At 42.8% G+C, this 16,202-nt stretch overlaps 1 protein-coding gene across 16 annotated transcripts in view; it reads left to right on the top strand.

Moving 5' to 3' along the window:
* The window catches only part of BRSK2 (BR serine/threonine kinase 2), a 731,324-nt gene extending 716,070 nt beyond the window's left edge, over window positions 1-15,254 (top strand). For 12 of the 16 annotated variants that reach the window (XM_053285866.1, XM_053285867.1, XM_053285863.1 and 9 more), the window contains one exon: window positions 11,757-12,458. In XM_053285866.1, coding sequence (XP_053141841.1) covers window positions 11,757-11,932 — 176 coding nt within the window. In that variant the 3' untranslated portion in view covers window positions 11,933-12,458. The other 4 variants (XM_053285871.1, XM_053285864.1, XM_053285865.1 and 1 more) reach the window with 3 other exon arrangements.
* The last annotated feature ends 948 nt before the right edge of the window (window positions 15,255-16,202 follow it).

Genomic DNA, 16,202 nt, shown 5'->3' with positions numbered 1-16,202 from the left:
ATCAAGAATGCATTGGCCAACTCTGGCACCCATGCACCAGGAAGAAGCATCCCTGCTGCGAAGAGCTTCTGGAGCACATAATGTACAAGGGAGGCCAATTTCTACCTATCTCTTCTTCCCATGGAAGTGCCCTGCAGCACATGAAAATACATCTCTGAGGATCATGCAGCCTTCAGGAACATATTAGGTGGCACAGGGCACTTCTGGGTGGGGCGGGGGGAGGAGAGAAGAAACAGTCCAAAATCAATCCAGTCTCCTCCCAATAAGTCTTCCAGAACCTCTCCACAGCAAGGACACTTCTTTGTGGCGTATGGTTAATGAAGATGTTGGCCAGTGTGTTTGTTGTCAATTGCAAGGTGAACCAACAATGTGGATGATGTGCTACCATGGACCACCTAGCAGATGTAGTGTGAAAGTCTGCATGTGTCAGTTTACCCATGGAAAATGCAGTGTTTGCTTGACACGAGAAAGACTCTATTTAAAAATATTAATGAACAGACCCATGTGACAGTAAAGATTCAAACAATCAGTACCCTCAAAATAAAATCTAAAGCCATGCAAGGGAAAGTGCAACTGAGGCTACTCTGCAAAGGAGATGGAAGAACAAGAGGGGGAGAGAGATCAAAAGTTTTGGGAGAGGACAAATCCAGCATGTAAAAATCCAGCATGTATTACCTGGTAGGACTAGATTAGAAGTAGCCTCACTGACTGACATACTGGGCAAGGGGTGTGGGTGATGCACTACAAGGCAGCAGCACATGGCAGTCAGGGTTCCGTGCATGGAGTTGTTCAGTGTGCAACACAGTGGAAATAATGGCCAGCGCAGCATGCAACCCTGTACACACATCCCCTTGCAGCTGTTTACACAGGGGCAGAGGCAATGCTCAAGCCACCATGTCCCCTTGTGCAGTAAACATAGGAAGCTGCCATATACTGAGTCAGACCATTGGTCTATCTAGCTCAGTATTGTCTTCACAGACTGGCAGCGGCTTCTCCAAGGTTGCAGGCAGGAATCTCTCTCAGCCCTATCTTGGTGAAGCCAGGGAGGGAACTTGAAACCTTCTGCTCTTCCCAGAGCATCTCTGTCCCCTGAGGGAAATATCTTACAGTGCTCACACATCAAGTCTCCCATTCAGATGCAACCAGGGCAGACCCTGCTTAGCTAAGGGGACAAGTCATGCTGGCTACCACAAGACCAGCTCTCCTCTCATGTCAGCCACATGACATGTCAGCCACGATGTACATTTGAGACATACATATCCCACTCCAGGGTTGAGCTCTGAAAAAAGCTGTTCTGCAAGTTTTAATCAGTAAACAGCAGAGTATAGTACTAATTGGATGCCCCCCCCCAATTATGTTAAGTTAAAAAAACAAAAGAAAGGAAAACCCCAAATATTCTTTAGTCTTCTAGAGCGTGTGACAAAGACCTAGCCAAAACATGTTAGGCCAGGAATAAAGTTTGATTCAGAGGGATATGGGGGTTCCTCTCCTTTATTACTTGGTTTAATGCCTCCCCATTTTTCATCTCTTTTGTTGTGGTCCTATTATATTACTAAGAACACATATACAGTATATACCATATTGCCAGAGCAGTTTTCACTTTTTTTTAAAAAAGCCTCCTTTTTTATAAATAAGGTGACGAATGAATGGATAATGAATGGAACCCACAGGAGGATTCCTGTAGTGCTTTTTTTTTTTTTTAAAGGAGAACCTTCCAGAATCATAAGGAAGGGGCAAGTGGCAGATGATGTATACCTCACTGATGTGCACATATGCCATTTCAGTTGTGAAGCCAAGCTTACACCATGGCTGAGGAACATGCTCTGATCTCTCTTTTTCTCTTATGTCTGTCTTCACCCTTTATTGCCAGCTTTGTGCTACAGAATGTTCTTCTACTAAATGTAATAGAAGCATAGGCAGTATAACCAAGAACTTCTTTATCTCTCTGGTGATTCCTGAATTGTTTCAGAGATTGTTGATGTGTAGTTATTATCCCAAGTCAATATTGCCATCTTGGATTAATTTACACAGGTAATCTTAACATAAGAACAGCCCAGCTGGTCAGGCCCAAGGCCCATCTAGTCCAGCATCCTGTTTCACACAGTGGCCCACCAGATGCCACTGGGAGCCCACAGGCAAGAGGTATGTACATGCCCTCTCGCCTGCTGTTGCTCCCCAGCAATTGGTATTGAGAAGCATTGTGCCTCTGAGGCTGGAGATGGCCCACAGCCACCAGACTGGTAGCCACTGATAGAACTGTTCACCATGAATCTGTCTAATCCCCTTTTAAAGCCATCCAGGCTGGTGGCGATCTCCACATCCCATGGCAAAAAATTCCATAGATTAATTATGCACTGTGTGAAAAAGTACTTCCTCTTGTCGGTCCTAAATTTCCTGACCTTCAATTTCATGGGGTGACCCCTGGTTCTAGTGTTGTGAGAGAGGGAGAAAAATTTGTCTCTGTCCACCCTCTCCACCCCATGCATAATTTTAAACACCACGATCATGTCTCCCATTAGTCACCTTTTTTCCAAGCCCCAGATGCTGTAGCCTAGCCTCATAAGGAAGGTGCTCCAGGCCCCTGATTATCTTGGTTGCCCTCTTCTGCACCTTTCCCAGTTCTACAATATCCTTCTTAAGATACGATGACCAAAGCTGTATGCATTACTCCAGATACAGCCACACCATAGATTTGTATAAGGGCATTATAATATTAGCATTTTTCTTTTCAGTCCCCTTCCTAATGACTCCTAGCATGGAATTAGCCTTTTTCACAGCTGCTGAGCACTGAGTCGACACTTTCAATGAGCTGTCCTGCACAACCCGAAGATCCCTCTTCTGGTCAGTCACCAACAGCTCAGATCCTAACAGTTTATATGTGAAGTTGGTGTTTTTTGCCGCAATGTGCATCACTTTACACTTGCTTACACTGAACCTCATCTGCCATTTTGTTGCCCACTCCCCCAGTTTGGAGACATCTTTTTGCACCTCCTCACAATCCATTGTGGATTTCACTACCCTGAATAGTTCAGTGTCATCTGCAAATTTGTCCACTTTGCTGATCACCCCAACTTCTAGATCATTTATGAACAAGTTAAAGATCACTGGTCCTGGTACCAATCCCTGGGGGACCCCACTTCCTACCTACCTCCATTGAGAAAACTGTCCATTTATTCCTAGTCTCTGATTCTTGTCCAGTTACCGATCCACACATGAACCTGTCCCCTTATTCCATGGTCTCTTAGAGACCAGAATACTTGAGCTGCACCTCCTTGTTGACTATTTCTGAGTTTTCCTGGGTCACCTAGTGCTTTCTGTGACTCTGACCAGCTCTGTTACCTCAACAACTATTAACTTCAATACTAGTGGACCTGGGGTCAGAGTATCTGTGCCTCTAGTTGGGCCCAGCTGTCCCCCACTATTCACATGCTGCTGCTGTCTCACCCCAAGGGTAAGGGCCAGGCTGTCCCGCCGCTGCTGCCTCCCTATTCTCCTCCTTGAGGTGGTGGTGCTTTGCCCGCCGCCCGTCCTCCTCCTGCTGCCCGCTGTCCTCTTGCACTCCTCCTCAGGGTGGCGCTGCTGCCTCCCTCCGCCTCACCATCCTCATCCTCGGGGCGGCGGGGCTTTGCCCGCCGCCTGTCCTCCTCCCGCTGCCCATCATACTCTTGCCCGCCACCCCAACCAGCTCCTGGCACGTGCTCCTCCCTCCCACCCTTGCACGTATCACTCCCTCTGGGCCCGCCATTGGTCGTGGCTTCAGTGGGCATGGAGCTTGCCACATCCCCACACATCCCCTTTACAGGAATTAATTATATAGATTCTTTACATTTTCATTTATCTTAAGATAAGGGTAGCCAGAGGCTCTTTATTTCCTTCACTTTTCATTTTCAAGGCTTTAAATTACCCCCGATTTTGTAAGTAAATGTAATGTTAAAGTCTGTTGAGTGGTTGATACCTGAGGATGGCTATGTAAATAAGACTAGAAGTCCAAGCAAGCAAGCAAACAACCTCCTCTCAACATGAAGCAAATTAAAACTTGACAGGACTGTCAGTGGCTGTTAGTTAAGATGTTTAGGAGAATATATCCTCATGTTCTATATATCCCTTCACTTTAAACAATTAGAATTAACAACTGACATATTATTCTGACCTAGACCAGCACACTATTGACAACAAAATTCTTAATATCATTAAGTTTTAAGCACCTTCATTGTATTGGGAGGGAAAGCATTTTCTTGCCATCGTCATACTGCAGTTTAGATTCCACCTAGAACATTTTTTAAAAATGTTATTCCTGACATTTTAATTATTCTCCTTGGCCAATATGCAGGCTAATGAAACACTGGTGCAGCAAACATGCAGCATGTGTTATGGGGGAGAGGTGATTTTCGCCAATCTCCTTTTCCCTCCAAAGCCTATGCCCCTGAAGGCTTCATGGGCAGTGTCTTTTAGAGGGAAAGGAAAATTGACAAATAGCAAGTGCTGCATGTTTGCTCCATCAACACTGTGTTAGTCTAGGAATCAGCCACTGTTTAAGTTCCACAAGGAATACTGTAGGTCAGATTTTCGGATCCTCAGCCATGATAGTTGGAGCCAATTTACATATCCCTTTAAATGGCCCTCCTTATTGTCCCAGGCCCTGGTGTCGTGCGTGGTGTCTGGACCCGTAGGAGGGCCTTGTCTGTGGCTGCCCCTCTTCTTTGGGACACTCTTCCCCCGCACCTGATTCGTTCATCCCCCTCCTTAGTTGCTTTTAAGGCCCTTCTTAAGACCTACCTGTTTCACCAGGCTTTTGCCCTTTAATTTTTGTTGTTGGCAGTGTTGGTGTTGGTGGTATTTTTTGTTGTTCACTGCCTAGAGTCTTTGGAGGAGGCGGTATACAACAAATCTCACACTCAAATGTTTAAGTGAGAGGAAACCTTCCAAGAACTCAGGGGGGAAAATGGCAATGTTGACTTGCATGTTGACTAAGAAACCACTTCACATTTCACATTGGCCTCGGAACACGGGCTGACACACCAGTTGTAGTAAACAGGAAGTGTGAAGGGTCCTTCAAGATAGGGAAGATGACAGCTGAGGCGTTCAGGCAAATCTTGTTTCTTGTGGAAAGATTGTAGTCATACCCCACTAAATTGCTCAAGGTCAAGATCTCATCTTGCCAGCTAATGTTATCTTAAAGGGAAGCAAGGAGCCCTTCCCTTGCTTCTCTTCAAATCTGGAAGTTGGTGTGTGTCCTCTGAGCCTAATTTCTCTACCCCTTCCAAAGACCTATTAAAATTGTGTGGCTTCCAAAGACCCATTAAAACTCCATCACAGCTAAAGGGTCACAGGACAGGAGAATTTTCCCCAGTATCCCCCTCACTCATGAAAAAATCCCATGGAATGAAGTTAGCTGTCCATGGAGCTAAGTCTGGGCATCTCTACTACAACCTGCTTGAGCTAGCACTTCCCAGATTGAGCAAAGAGGCTTCAGTTGCCCCCAGATCTGAAGATATGTGTATCTCTAAGTGGTATACACAATTTAAAACACAACAAATATAAAAGAGAGTTAAAACAATTTTTACAGAATAAAGAAGTTAAAACAATTTCATGGAATAAAAACAATTTAACAATTTAAAATTACTTTCATTTAAACTCCTGAGAAAACAAGTGTTTCTTGAGGGTCTTTCTAAAAGCTATCAGAGATGGAGATGCTCTTATTTTGACAGGACACGTATTCCAAAGCCCTCGAGACAGGCATAGAGCCCAGTCCTGAGGCGTCACCAAATGAGCTGGTGGCAGATTTAACCAGACCTTCCCAGATGATCTTAATAGGCGGCAGAGTTTATGACAAAAAAAGATGCTCTCTTAAGTACCCTGGACTCAAGCCGTTGAGGGCTTTAGAGGTAATAACCAGAACTTTGTATTTTACCTGGAAACATATCGGCAGAAAGTGCAGTTCCCTTAAAACTGGTGTTATGTGGTCCCTTTGAGTTGTCCCAGAGAGCAGTCTGGCTGCCACATTCTGTACTAACTGCAATTTCTGGGCTACAGGCAGATCTAAACCATCTCTCGAGTTCTGACCTCCCCTTCCCCTCACAGTCAGTACCTATGTTTTATTTGGATTCAATTTCAGTTTGTCCATCATCCAGCCCATTACTGCCTCTAGGCAGTCATTTAGAGACGTGCCATTTCCTGATGAGTTCAATATGGAGAAATAGATTTGGGTGTTATCAGCATATTGATAACACCCTGCACCAAACCTCCTGATGATCTCTCCCAGCAGTTTCATGTAGATTTTAAAGAGCATTGGAAACAGTATGGAGCCTTGTGGAATGCCATCCTTTAGTACTTGCTTTGCAGAGCAGAAGTCTCCAAGTGACACCATCTGGAATCTACCAGAGAGGCAGGAATTGTAAGCACTGTAAAACAGTGCCATCCAATCCCACCTCCCTCAGGCGACCCAGAAGGATATGCTAAGAACATAAGAACAGCCCTGCTGGATCAGGCCCAAGGCCCATCTAGTCCAGCATCCTGTTTCTCACAGTGGCCCACCAGATGCTGCTGGAAGCCTACAGGCAAGAGTTGAGGGCATGCCCTCTCCCATGCTGTCACTCCCCTGCAACTGCTACTCAGAGGCATCCTGCCTTTGAGGCTGGAGGTGGCCTATAGCCCTCCAACTAGTAGCCATTGATAAACCTCTCCTCCATGAAGTTATCCAAACCCCTCTTAAAGCCATCCAGGTTGTTGGCTGTCACCACATCTTGTGGCAGAGAATTTCACAAGTGGATTATGTGTTGTGTGAAAACCATGGTTGATGGTATCGAAAGCCACCAAGAGATCCAAAAAGATCAGCAGAGTCACACTCCCTCTGTCAGTGGCCAATTGGAGACTATCCATCAGGCTGACAAAAGCATTCTCAACCCATAGCCTGTTTGAAAGCCAGTTTGAAATGGGTCTAGATAATCTGTATCATCCAAAACTTCTTGGAGCTGAGAGGCCACTACCTGCTCAATACTTTGCCCAACCATGGAAGATTGGAAATGGTTCTGTAATTAACTAAATCTGAGGGATCCAATGCAAGTTTCTTCAAATAAGATCTAATAATAGCCTTATTAAAACAAGGGGGCAACTTGCCCTCCCTCAGAGAAGCATTTATAATATTTACCAGACTCTCTCTGATAATATTAATACCAGATAAAATAAACCAAGTTGGTCAAGGGCCAAGAGAACAGGTTGTAGGATGTATCATCCAAAGCAGTTTGTCCACATCCTCAGGAGTCACAAACTGAAAGTGATCCAATCTAATCCTATAAGAGAGATTGCTACCTCCACAGTAGACTCTACAGTAACTGTGGTATCCAGTTTGGCTTGAATACAAGAGATTTTATCCACAAAAAAGTCATTGAAGACATCACAGTGAGTGACTGATGGGTCCAAGTTCAAATTCAGGGGGGAGGGGGCACATACCCCTCTCCCAACCCTAGACTGGACATGAATTTGCGGGAGTAATGCAAGTAGAAAAGAACCGCTTCTTTGCCACCCACACTGCCAGAGTATAGATCTTCAAATGTGCTGTGTGCTGTGATCTTGGTTGAACTGTGTTTTGTTTTGTTTTAACCCCAAGGGACTTCACTTGAGATTTTTTCCCCCAAAGTAGTTTCTCCAAAGAGAATTCCTGTCTCATTGGACTGGTTGATCATGAACATCAACAAAATATTTTCAGTTTACGTTTACACAGTTATTTTGTTGAGGAAAGGATAGAAAAGAGTTTGGTACACTTTGGTTCTTGAGGGCACAAACCACACCACCCAGGGCAGACTAAAGAGATTTGGGGGGCCCCAGGGTGAGTGCAGGCCCTGGACTTTGGGGCCGAAGTCTAGGGGTAAGAGAGCCTCTGCTTGGGACCCAATCCAGTGAACCAGCTCAAATTTCAGAAATAACTTCAGACAATTCAGGGCTTTCCCTATAGGTCTTGTGGTTCTTTTTTACTTAGCATTAAGGACAAGCTTCAAACAAAATTTTCAGGGGGTACAGGTCAGAAAATGGCCTGCCCTACATTTAATAACAATTTGAGTCATCTAGCTTCAAAGGCAGGGGACATTTGCTAGATTCCTTTGCTAGATCAGACCAAAGGACACTCAAGCGGAGTCTTTTGTTACCAAAAGCATCCAGCTTGTTGCATTTGGAAATTCATAAGCAGAACATGATTGGTGGCCTTTTCCTGTTTGTGTTCAGTGTTAGATAGTCAAAGATATCTTGGCTTGTATATGGAGATTCTGTTTAGCCATTATTGCTAATAGCCATTTACAGACCTATCCTTCATGATTTTTTAAATATTTTAAAATAACCATTTACACTACTGGCTATAATTTTTACAACAAAATTACAACAAAACAATACATTTTGTTGTATTAAATTCCTGACGTTAATTATACGTGAAGGTCATTCACATGACCATTTGCCTGGCATTGGGGAATGCTGGAGGGAAGGCATCCCTCCCCCATCTGCTGATCAGTTGTGCACCAGATGCCACCATTTGCATGACCACACAATTGGCACTGTGGCAAGTGGAACACCAATCTAGAGGCCAGGGATGGCCTTCAACTATCCCACAATGCACCACATGAGCAGTGTGATGCATTGTAGAAATTCCAGAGGCCAGGTCGTTCTTTCCCCTAGCCTCTATGGCTGCAATGGCTGCCAGAAGCCCAAACAGGGCTGCCAGCAGTCCATGTTCCCACACAACAGGATGGTGGGACGCATGGTGACATGTGCGCCCTCCTACCTCATTTTTAGCCCGAGTAAAAAACCCAGGCTACTCAGCGGAGGAGCATTGGGATTTCCAAGTTGGAGAGGTAATGGGACATCTGCACTAGCTCCTCTTTCTCAACAAGGGGATCACTGCACCCAGTGCAGCCAGAGGCATGCAGCTTCCTGCTTGATGTACAGGTCCTTGGGGTACAGATCTCCACCCCCTTATGTATACTGGATCCAGTACATTTTCTGAGCTTCTTTAGCATGGACTTAGGGGTATAACAACACATGGAAGCTTGTTTTATCTTTATGCCAAAGATTCGACCACATTTAACACACTTTTTTGGGAGGGGGCAAGATTTCAGGGTTGTGTTTTAAAATAAAGTGAAGAAAAGATGAGAGAGAGGAATTATTTCCAGTCTCTTCAAAATTTCTGGGAAGTTTACCATTCTGATATCCTTACTCGTGGGGCAAGGAAATGGCAGCAATCGAATTGTATCTCATTTGCTTATGGTCACAGTACCTCCAGAAGATATTTATTCTTTGGTTCTACACTTTTCAAATCAGTTCTAACCTACATAATTGCAAGCCCTTTCTGAACTGTGGTGGCTACAGCACACAGTTAAGTGCACAAGTCCACTGAAATCATTGCACTTCAGTGACCTTTCTGTAATTAATTGCAGCCAGTGACTGACTTGCAAATGCTGCTAACAACAGTGTGTGCACAGTACTAAGCCCCACACTAGCCCCTGCATGTCTGAAAGGCGAGTGCTCTCGTGCAAGAGCATGACTACATTCAACGCTTTCCCTGCGCTCCAGAAGCGCTCTTTTAGAAGTACTTATACAGGAGTTAGCACTGCATGCATACTGTTAGAAGCATATACACAGCATCAGTCAAGATGTCAGCCAATGTTGTTATGCCTTGTCAACCTAGAATGCTGGAGAAATTATAGGCATGTGGAAGTTTCACAAACCAGAGAAGGCTGTGTGCCTACCATAAATATAAAAATAAAATTGTAAGAATGGATATTTCTACATCTGTACTATACTGTCCTGTATACTGTCCTGACACTATACTGTCCTGACACTTATTTTGATGCTTGCAGACAGATGGCCAAAAGGGAAAGGCCTTTCATCTATGACAAAGACAGGAAAGAGTTACCAGAAATGAATGGGAGATATTCTTTTATAAGAGATGAAGAGTATCCAAGTTATGCTGTAGTTACAAGTTAGTCCTCATGGCTGTGTCCTAATGCCATTCAGTTCAGGTTGCCATCTAACTGAGGGTAATGTGGGCAAAGTTCCCTTCAAGCCAGGTTTCTTATTTAGCTTGAACTCCAGTGCTGTTTAGTGACCAATTTCGAATCTACTTATACTTAAGTTAATATATGAAAATTTTGTTCCTCTAAGAGAATGATTCTCTCTTAGGACTGGGAGGAGCTCAGTTTTACAGAAGCAGACTAGAGCCCTTGCTGCCTATGGATCTACTCTTGAGTAAGCATCACAATGCTACTCCACACAGTAATTTAAATTACTTGCTCATGAGTATACTCCATGTTCCTTGGGATATCTGCTCAGACATTGCACAGAAGATTACAGAGAAGTAGAATTTAATGGGGAACTCGCTTTCCTGTAACCAAACCCCAAAATAGAATTCTTATCAGCAACTTCACCCAGAATGTGGTGTGAGCTGCAGCAGCTTTTCCAAGCTATATCCTGGGGTGAGAGAGAGAGTGTGTGTGTTTGTGTGTGTGTAAAACAGCTGAGCTCAAGTGATCCCTTGTTCAAATTAATCCTGATAAATCATTTCAGTATTTCTATTTTCTGCTGATGGGTTACATATAGCCAGTCCCAGAAAATTTTTCCAGAAGCTTCTCGTATTCTCCTAGATGAAAGCTATCTTTCCATCCATCCATCCTGTATAGATCAGGGATACACAGCTAGAAAGTACCTGTGCATACTTCACACAAGCTGATGATAGTTGCCTTTCCATGTGCTCTTGTGTACTTTTTCAGATGTTCCTCTGCTGCTAGCATGCATGCAGGTTCAAGCACTTATATTTAGAACTTACATCTGCTTACAGCAGATGACAGAATCTAACAGGGAAAATTCAATGAGCATTCTCAAGTTTGGAACAAGGTATTCACACAGAGAATGAACATAATTGAAGACGGATCCAGATATTTTGTGTTTTATAGGCACAGGAGCTCCAATGCACACAGAAGGTGCTACTACCCATAAGGATTAATGTATAATTTTGATGGAGGAACCAGATTTGTATTCTAATTCCTTTGAATACACAATACTACTCCCCTTGAAATTAAGGAGCCAGCATGTAAAGAGTTCTGTATGTGTATATATACCGGTATGTAGCTATGGGTTAGGCCGAAGAGATATTACTCAGGCACTGAAGCAAAAGATAATTTAGGCACCCGTGTTTAGAAATAAGGTGTATTGAAATCAGTAGGTCTACTGGAATGTGACTGACTTCCCACGAAGTGTTCTTAGGACTGTAGTGCCAGAGACTGCATTACTCTTCACTTTCTTCATTCAGGATAATAATTTCCAAGGAATTTCATGTAGGTGTAGTAACTCTATGCTAAATGTATCATGACATTCTTCAGTATGTCACGCTGTCTAAATCTGTGTAGTTTCCCTTCTAGGCAAAAGTTCTTCTCTTGTCTGTACAGTGCAAATTCAGACTACCAAACATGGCATTCCTGACCCCAGGCTTTCATATCCATAGGCAGTGCAGTGCTCCCATCCTGATGCTCTTCCTTTTCTGCTCATTGTCTTCATCCTCCACATACACCCATGCACGTGGCTCTGGACCGCTCATCACGTTCTTCTCGTTTAAAACCCCATTGTTCATTTGTTTGTTTGTTCTCTCTCTCTCTTCTCTCTCTCTCTCTTCTCTCTCTCTCTTGCTTTGTTTTCTTTTTCTTTTTGTCTCCTCTGTTTTGTATACCCAGGCAGCCCATTGAGTAACTTCTTTGACGTAATTAAACAACTTTTTTCAGACGAGAAGAATGGGCAGGTGAGCCATCCCCCCGGCACGCCAACCAAGCATAGCGCAAACAGCAAGCGGAGCGATTCCGATGCTAATGACTATGGGTCTAGAGGAGACACTAAATATCCTGCTGGCAAAGAGAAGGCAAAGATGGTCTCGTCACTCGGCCTACAAGACCAACCTTAAATAAATGCATTTTTAATAATAAAAAAGAAAGAAAGAAAAAAGAAAAAAAGAACAGATTCAATAACTAAAATGAAAAACACAGAACCCCCAAATGAATGAGTATTCTTTAGCAAGCTAGCCTTTAAAATAGATGGATGTGTATATATATTGCTACAACAGAACTGTCTATAGTCAACTTTTGTATGAAGGAATGACTATGTATGTATGTATGTATATGTGTGTGTGTATACACACACACATACATACATATATATATATACACACACACACACCCTCACACACATGCATATATATTTATATGATATAATATACATCTCTGAAACAAACACAAGAGCAACGAGAAAATAAAAGGTAGTAGCACAGATGACAAACCCAGTTCGGCAGATCTTGGGTTGCTTTTTTCCCTCCTGGTTTCCTCTCCCCACACCCTTCTGAGTTTCCTTTTTTTTTCTCCCTTCCCCTTCCCCATTTTGTTCTTGTTCGGTTCTTTCTGTGTTTCTGACACCACCACTTGTTTCCACTCTGCTACCAGGAATTATCCCGAAAAGTTAACATGTCAGCCAACAGCTTCACCTTCTGTGCTCTGCGAACACTTGTTCACGGAAGGCCACTGATGTAAGACTGTCCACGGACTGGTTCTTTTTGGGGACTCCCAGCCTCCCCTCTCCCACTGCAGGAAATGGGTCTCCTCCCTTCCACTCGCCCTCAACACACACTTTTCTTTTGGTGCTGTGCGCTGGAGAATTGCTCAGTTTTGAAACTGCACAGCTGGAATTACTGGAATGGCATTTTAGCCCTTGACAACACACTTCCCCACTGGCACATCCGGACTACAGTGGGGGCGGGGGGAATGTTATATGACATATTCAAGCTGTGTTCTCATCCAACATTAAGGAGTTTCATCAGAGGGTTTGTCCTCAAATATTTTTTCCCCTGTCCCTGTTCTCCCTTCCCTATCCCTTTTCAAATTGTGTTTACGTTTTTATAATCTCAAAACTTCTTTTCAACCTGCTGGAGGGGCAGGAAATAAACTTAGGGAAATCTACAAAATGAACATCAAACAGATATGAACATGATACTTAGGGGAAAGGCAACCTTCGGCAACAAAGAGGAGGGATGAGAATCCACCTGTGTGAGGACAATATCTTCTGCTGCCAAGCACTGTTGCCGCTACCACCGCTGCTGCTGCTTTTTCTCCTCCTCTCCTCAACCCACTCCCTCCTGCCCTCTTTCCTTCTGCATTGGGACTTTGTTCCACCAGCTGAATTCTGTGCTGCATCGTGCATTTGAATGCAACTGTTGTGTCGTTAGCGCTGCATTGATATATCAGTATTATTTATTTGCTGGTTTAATTTTTATTTATTTATTTATTTATCTGTTTATTTATTTGGGTTGTTATTTTTAAAATGCAAAAGAAAGAACATAAGAGTATTTTTTTTCTCCCGTGTGTGCGTGCGTGTGTACAACCACTGGTACTTAGTTCATCTGAGCAAGATATGGAGGAGATAGCACTATGGGCGAGTTAAACACAAAGCTACTGTAAACTTTTAAAAGTATTGCAAGATATTTTTATACACTTTTTTTTTTTCAAAAGTGGGTGGGTGGGCTGGAAGTTTCTCATGTGTGTTTAAATTATTATTAGGTCATTATTATTTATGATGCATATATATATTTAAAAATTTAAGCTGTTAGGTATATCTTCTGCTTTCATTACTGTGTAGAGGTAACACTGATTCCTATGTTTTGGGGGGAGGAGGAAAAAAGAATGACAAGACCATTTAACTTGTTCCTCTCACCAATATTCCAGATTTTATTTTGTGTCTGTCTATTTTTTGTAAAGTTTTTTTCCCCTCTCCAGTTGTTTCACAATCAAGTATAACTTAATCTGGCCCACATTCAAAGGTTTTAAAAACCATGATCATTTGTGTCAAAAGACCAAAAAAAAGAAAAAGAAAAAAAAGCAGGAGACATTCTCCTTCACTGATATTTTTAAAATGTAGATTTAGTATTAGTGTTCGATTCTCTTATTATCTTCAATTGCTATTTGTTGGGTTCCTATGAGTGTATGTTGTACTGCAAGTTTTTTAATGATGGTATTAAATTTCTCCTTCATGCTTTTCTTTCTTTTTATATTTTCTTTACTTTTTATCTTCGTTCTTTATGGGCTTTCCCCCCTTCTTCTCTCCTTCTTGGACCTTTTTTTTCTTGTACATAGGTTTGAAGAAAAGAACTTTTTTAAAAAAGACACAAAAATGGGAGGGTGTTTTTTCTTTGTTTTTTCCTAATCTGAAACATTTCTCTTGTATTGCTGTGTGCATGTCAGACACTGGGAGGGTGATGGCTGGGGATGGAGAGAGGTGAGGATGCAAGAGGTTTGGAGGCAGTTTTAATTGCATGATATTGCTGTAAATTAGTCTCTTTTGCTTTCATTGTCTTTTCTGCCTCCACCTACTCCTTCCCTCCCCCCCCAAGCTTCCCTTCTGCCACCCTCAGCCCTCCCCCCTCTTTTCTCTTCCCTTGTGTATAGATTTTGATGCTTCTGTTACATTGTACCTCTACAAAAGGCTGGGATTTCAATACAAAATACTACTAATAATATTAATAATACAACAAAACCCATATGGTACAAGCAGGAAGGAGATTACTTACACAAGACATAAGAATAAATGAAAGCAATACCTCTTGTTATCCTTCCTATTTTGTACTTTGAAGACACAAACACACACACACACACACACACACACACACATACACACACACTCACACACATATGGACACAAACTGACATCCTTTAACAGTTAAAATGGACAAAAAACTTTCTGATGTATCTCTTGTTAAATAACTGTGAGCAACTTTAGTTCAAAAACAATAAATCCATTCAGTAAAGATACTGGCTGTTATTGTGTCGTCTTTATGTCTGTAGCTGGTTGGTGGAGCTGCTTCCATCAGACAGAGGCTCAGGTAAGTACCATTCTGGAACCTTACTAAGCCCAGTCAGGACCTTGTATTTTTACAATAGCAGGAAGATGGGTTAAGTCCCTATCAAGCTTCTTGTGCCTGCATTTGAGAGGTGTCCAGGGCTCACAAAAGGCATTACAGTGTCTGACCACCAGTGCTAGTGAAGTCCCTAGATCTCTCAGTGAGGCTATTTGGAAGTGGCCTTCGTATTCATGTCAAATGTATCTCTAATTTTCTTCTCCAGGACTGAGCTCTGAAAAATTGTTTGTCATAGGAACTGGCTGTGGACAATGCAAATAGTCTGGCACCTGTGACATGAACTCACCTTATCCCAGCACTCCAGATCCCTAAAGCAGTTATGCAGTGTGTTATTTGTCAATAAATGTATGTATCATTAAATTTTTATACTGCCCTTTATTAAAACAATCTCAAGGTGGTTTACAAAGCATTTAAAACAATTGAAAACTATAAAGCAGTTGCACAATAAACATTTTAAATTGGAAAATAAACATACAAATCTAATTAAAAGTTTAAAAAACAGTCACAATAGGGCCATAAATTACAGAGCAGCAGCAACAAAAACAACTCATATAAAACCCTGGGTAAAAAGCTGAGACTTCACTTACTCTTTAAAAACTGTTGTGGAGATGAGGAGCAGATGCCCACCAGGAGAGCATTCCAGAGTCTGGGGGCAATAACCGAGATGGCCCTGTCTTGCATGCATGGCAGCTGACCCTCCCTCAGTGTCGGCATAAGGAGCAGAGCCCCCTCCAATGATCTTGTCAAGCAGGCAGAAACCTTAGGGAGCAGGCAGCCCCTCAGATATCCAGGGCCCAAAGCTGTTACAAGTGTTTCCTTTTTTAAAAAGCAAAGTGACAGTATGGGGTGCTTTACATTTTTAAAAAAAAACGTGGGCAGCTTACCTAGAACATGGGCATTCAGTTAGCTGGCATGGATATCTATCATGCAGACTGCAAAACCAGGAAGAAGCTGTGCTCACATAGGAGTTGCAGGAGTCCAATTACATTACGTCTATTAATAATAATATTAAATGTATAGCACATTTTAAACTGTTCTCAAAAGGATGTAATATAAAGCAAAGGATGGCAACATGGTTTCCTATGAGCTGCTTGGGAGCTCTAAAAGAAGCCCTAAAAAAGAAGCAGAAGGGGGACACCACCAGCAGCCACAGGGAGGGACCCTATGCAGAGACGAATAAGAACAGTTACTCTCCTCCTGCTAAATATGAGAGAGAGAGAGAGAGAGAGAGAGAGAGAGAGACCCCTTCAACTGTTACCTCTTTGCCCAGTCA

Source organism: Hemicordylus capensis, chromosome 1, assembly GCF_027244095.1.
Source record: "Hemicordylus capensis ecotype Gifberg chromosome 1, rHemCap1.1.pri, whole genome shotgun sequence".
NCBI lineage: Eukaryota > Metazoa > Chordata > Lepidosauria > Squamata > Cordylidae > Hemicordylus > Hemicordylus capensis.
Note: the sequence above shows the minus strand (reverse complement) of the source record. Positions and strands in the feature narration are given on the sequence as shown.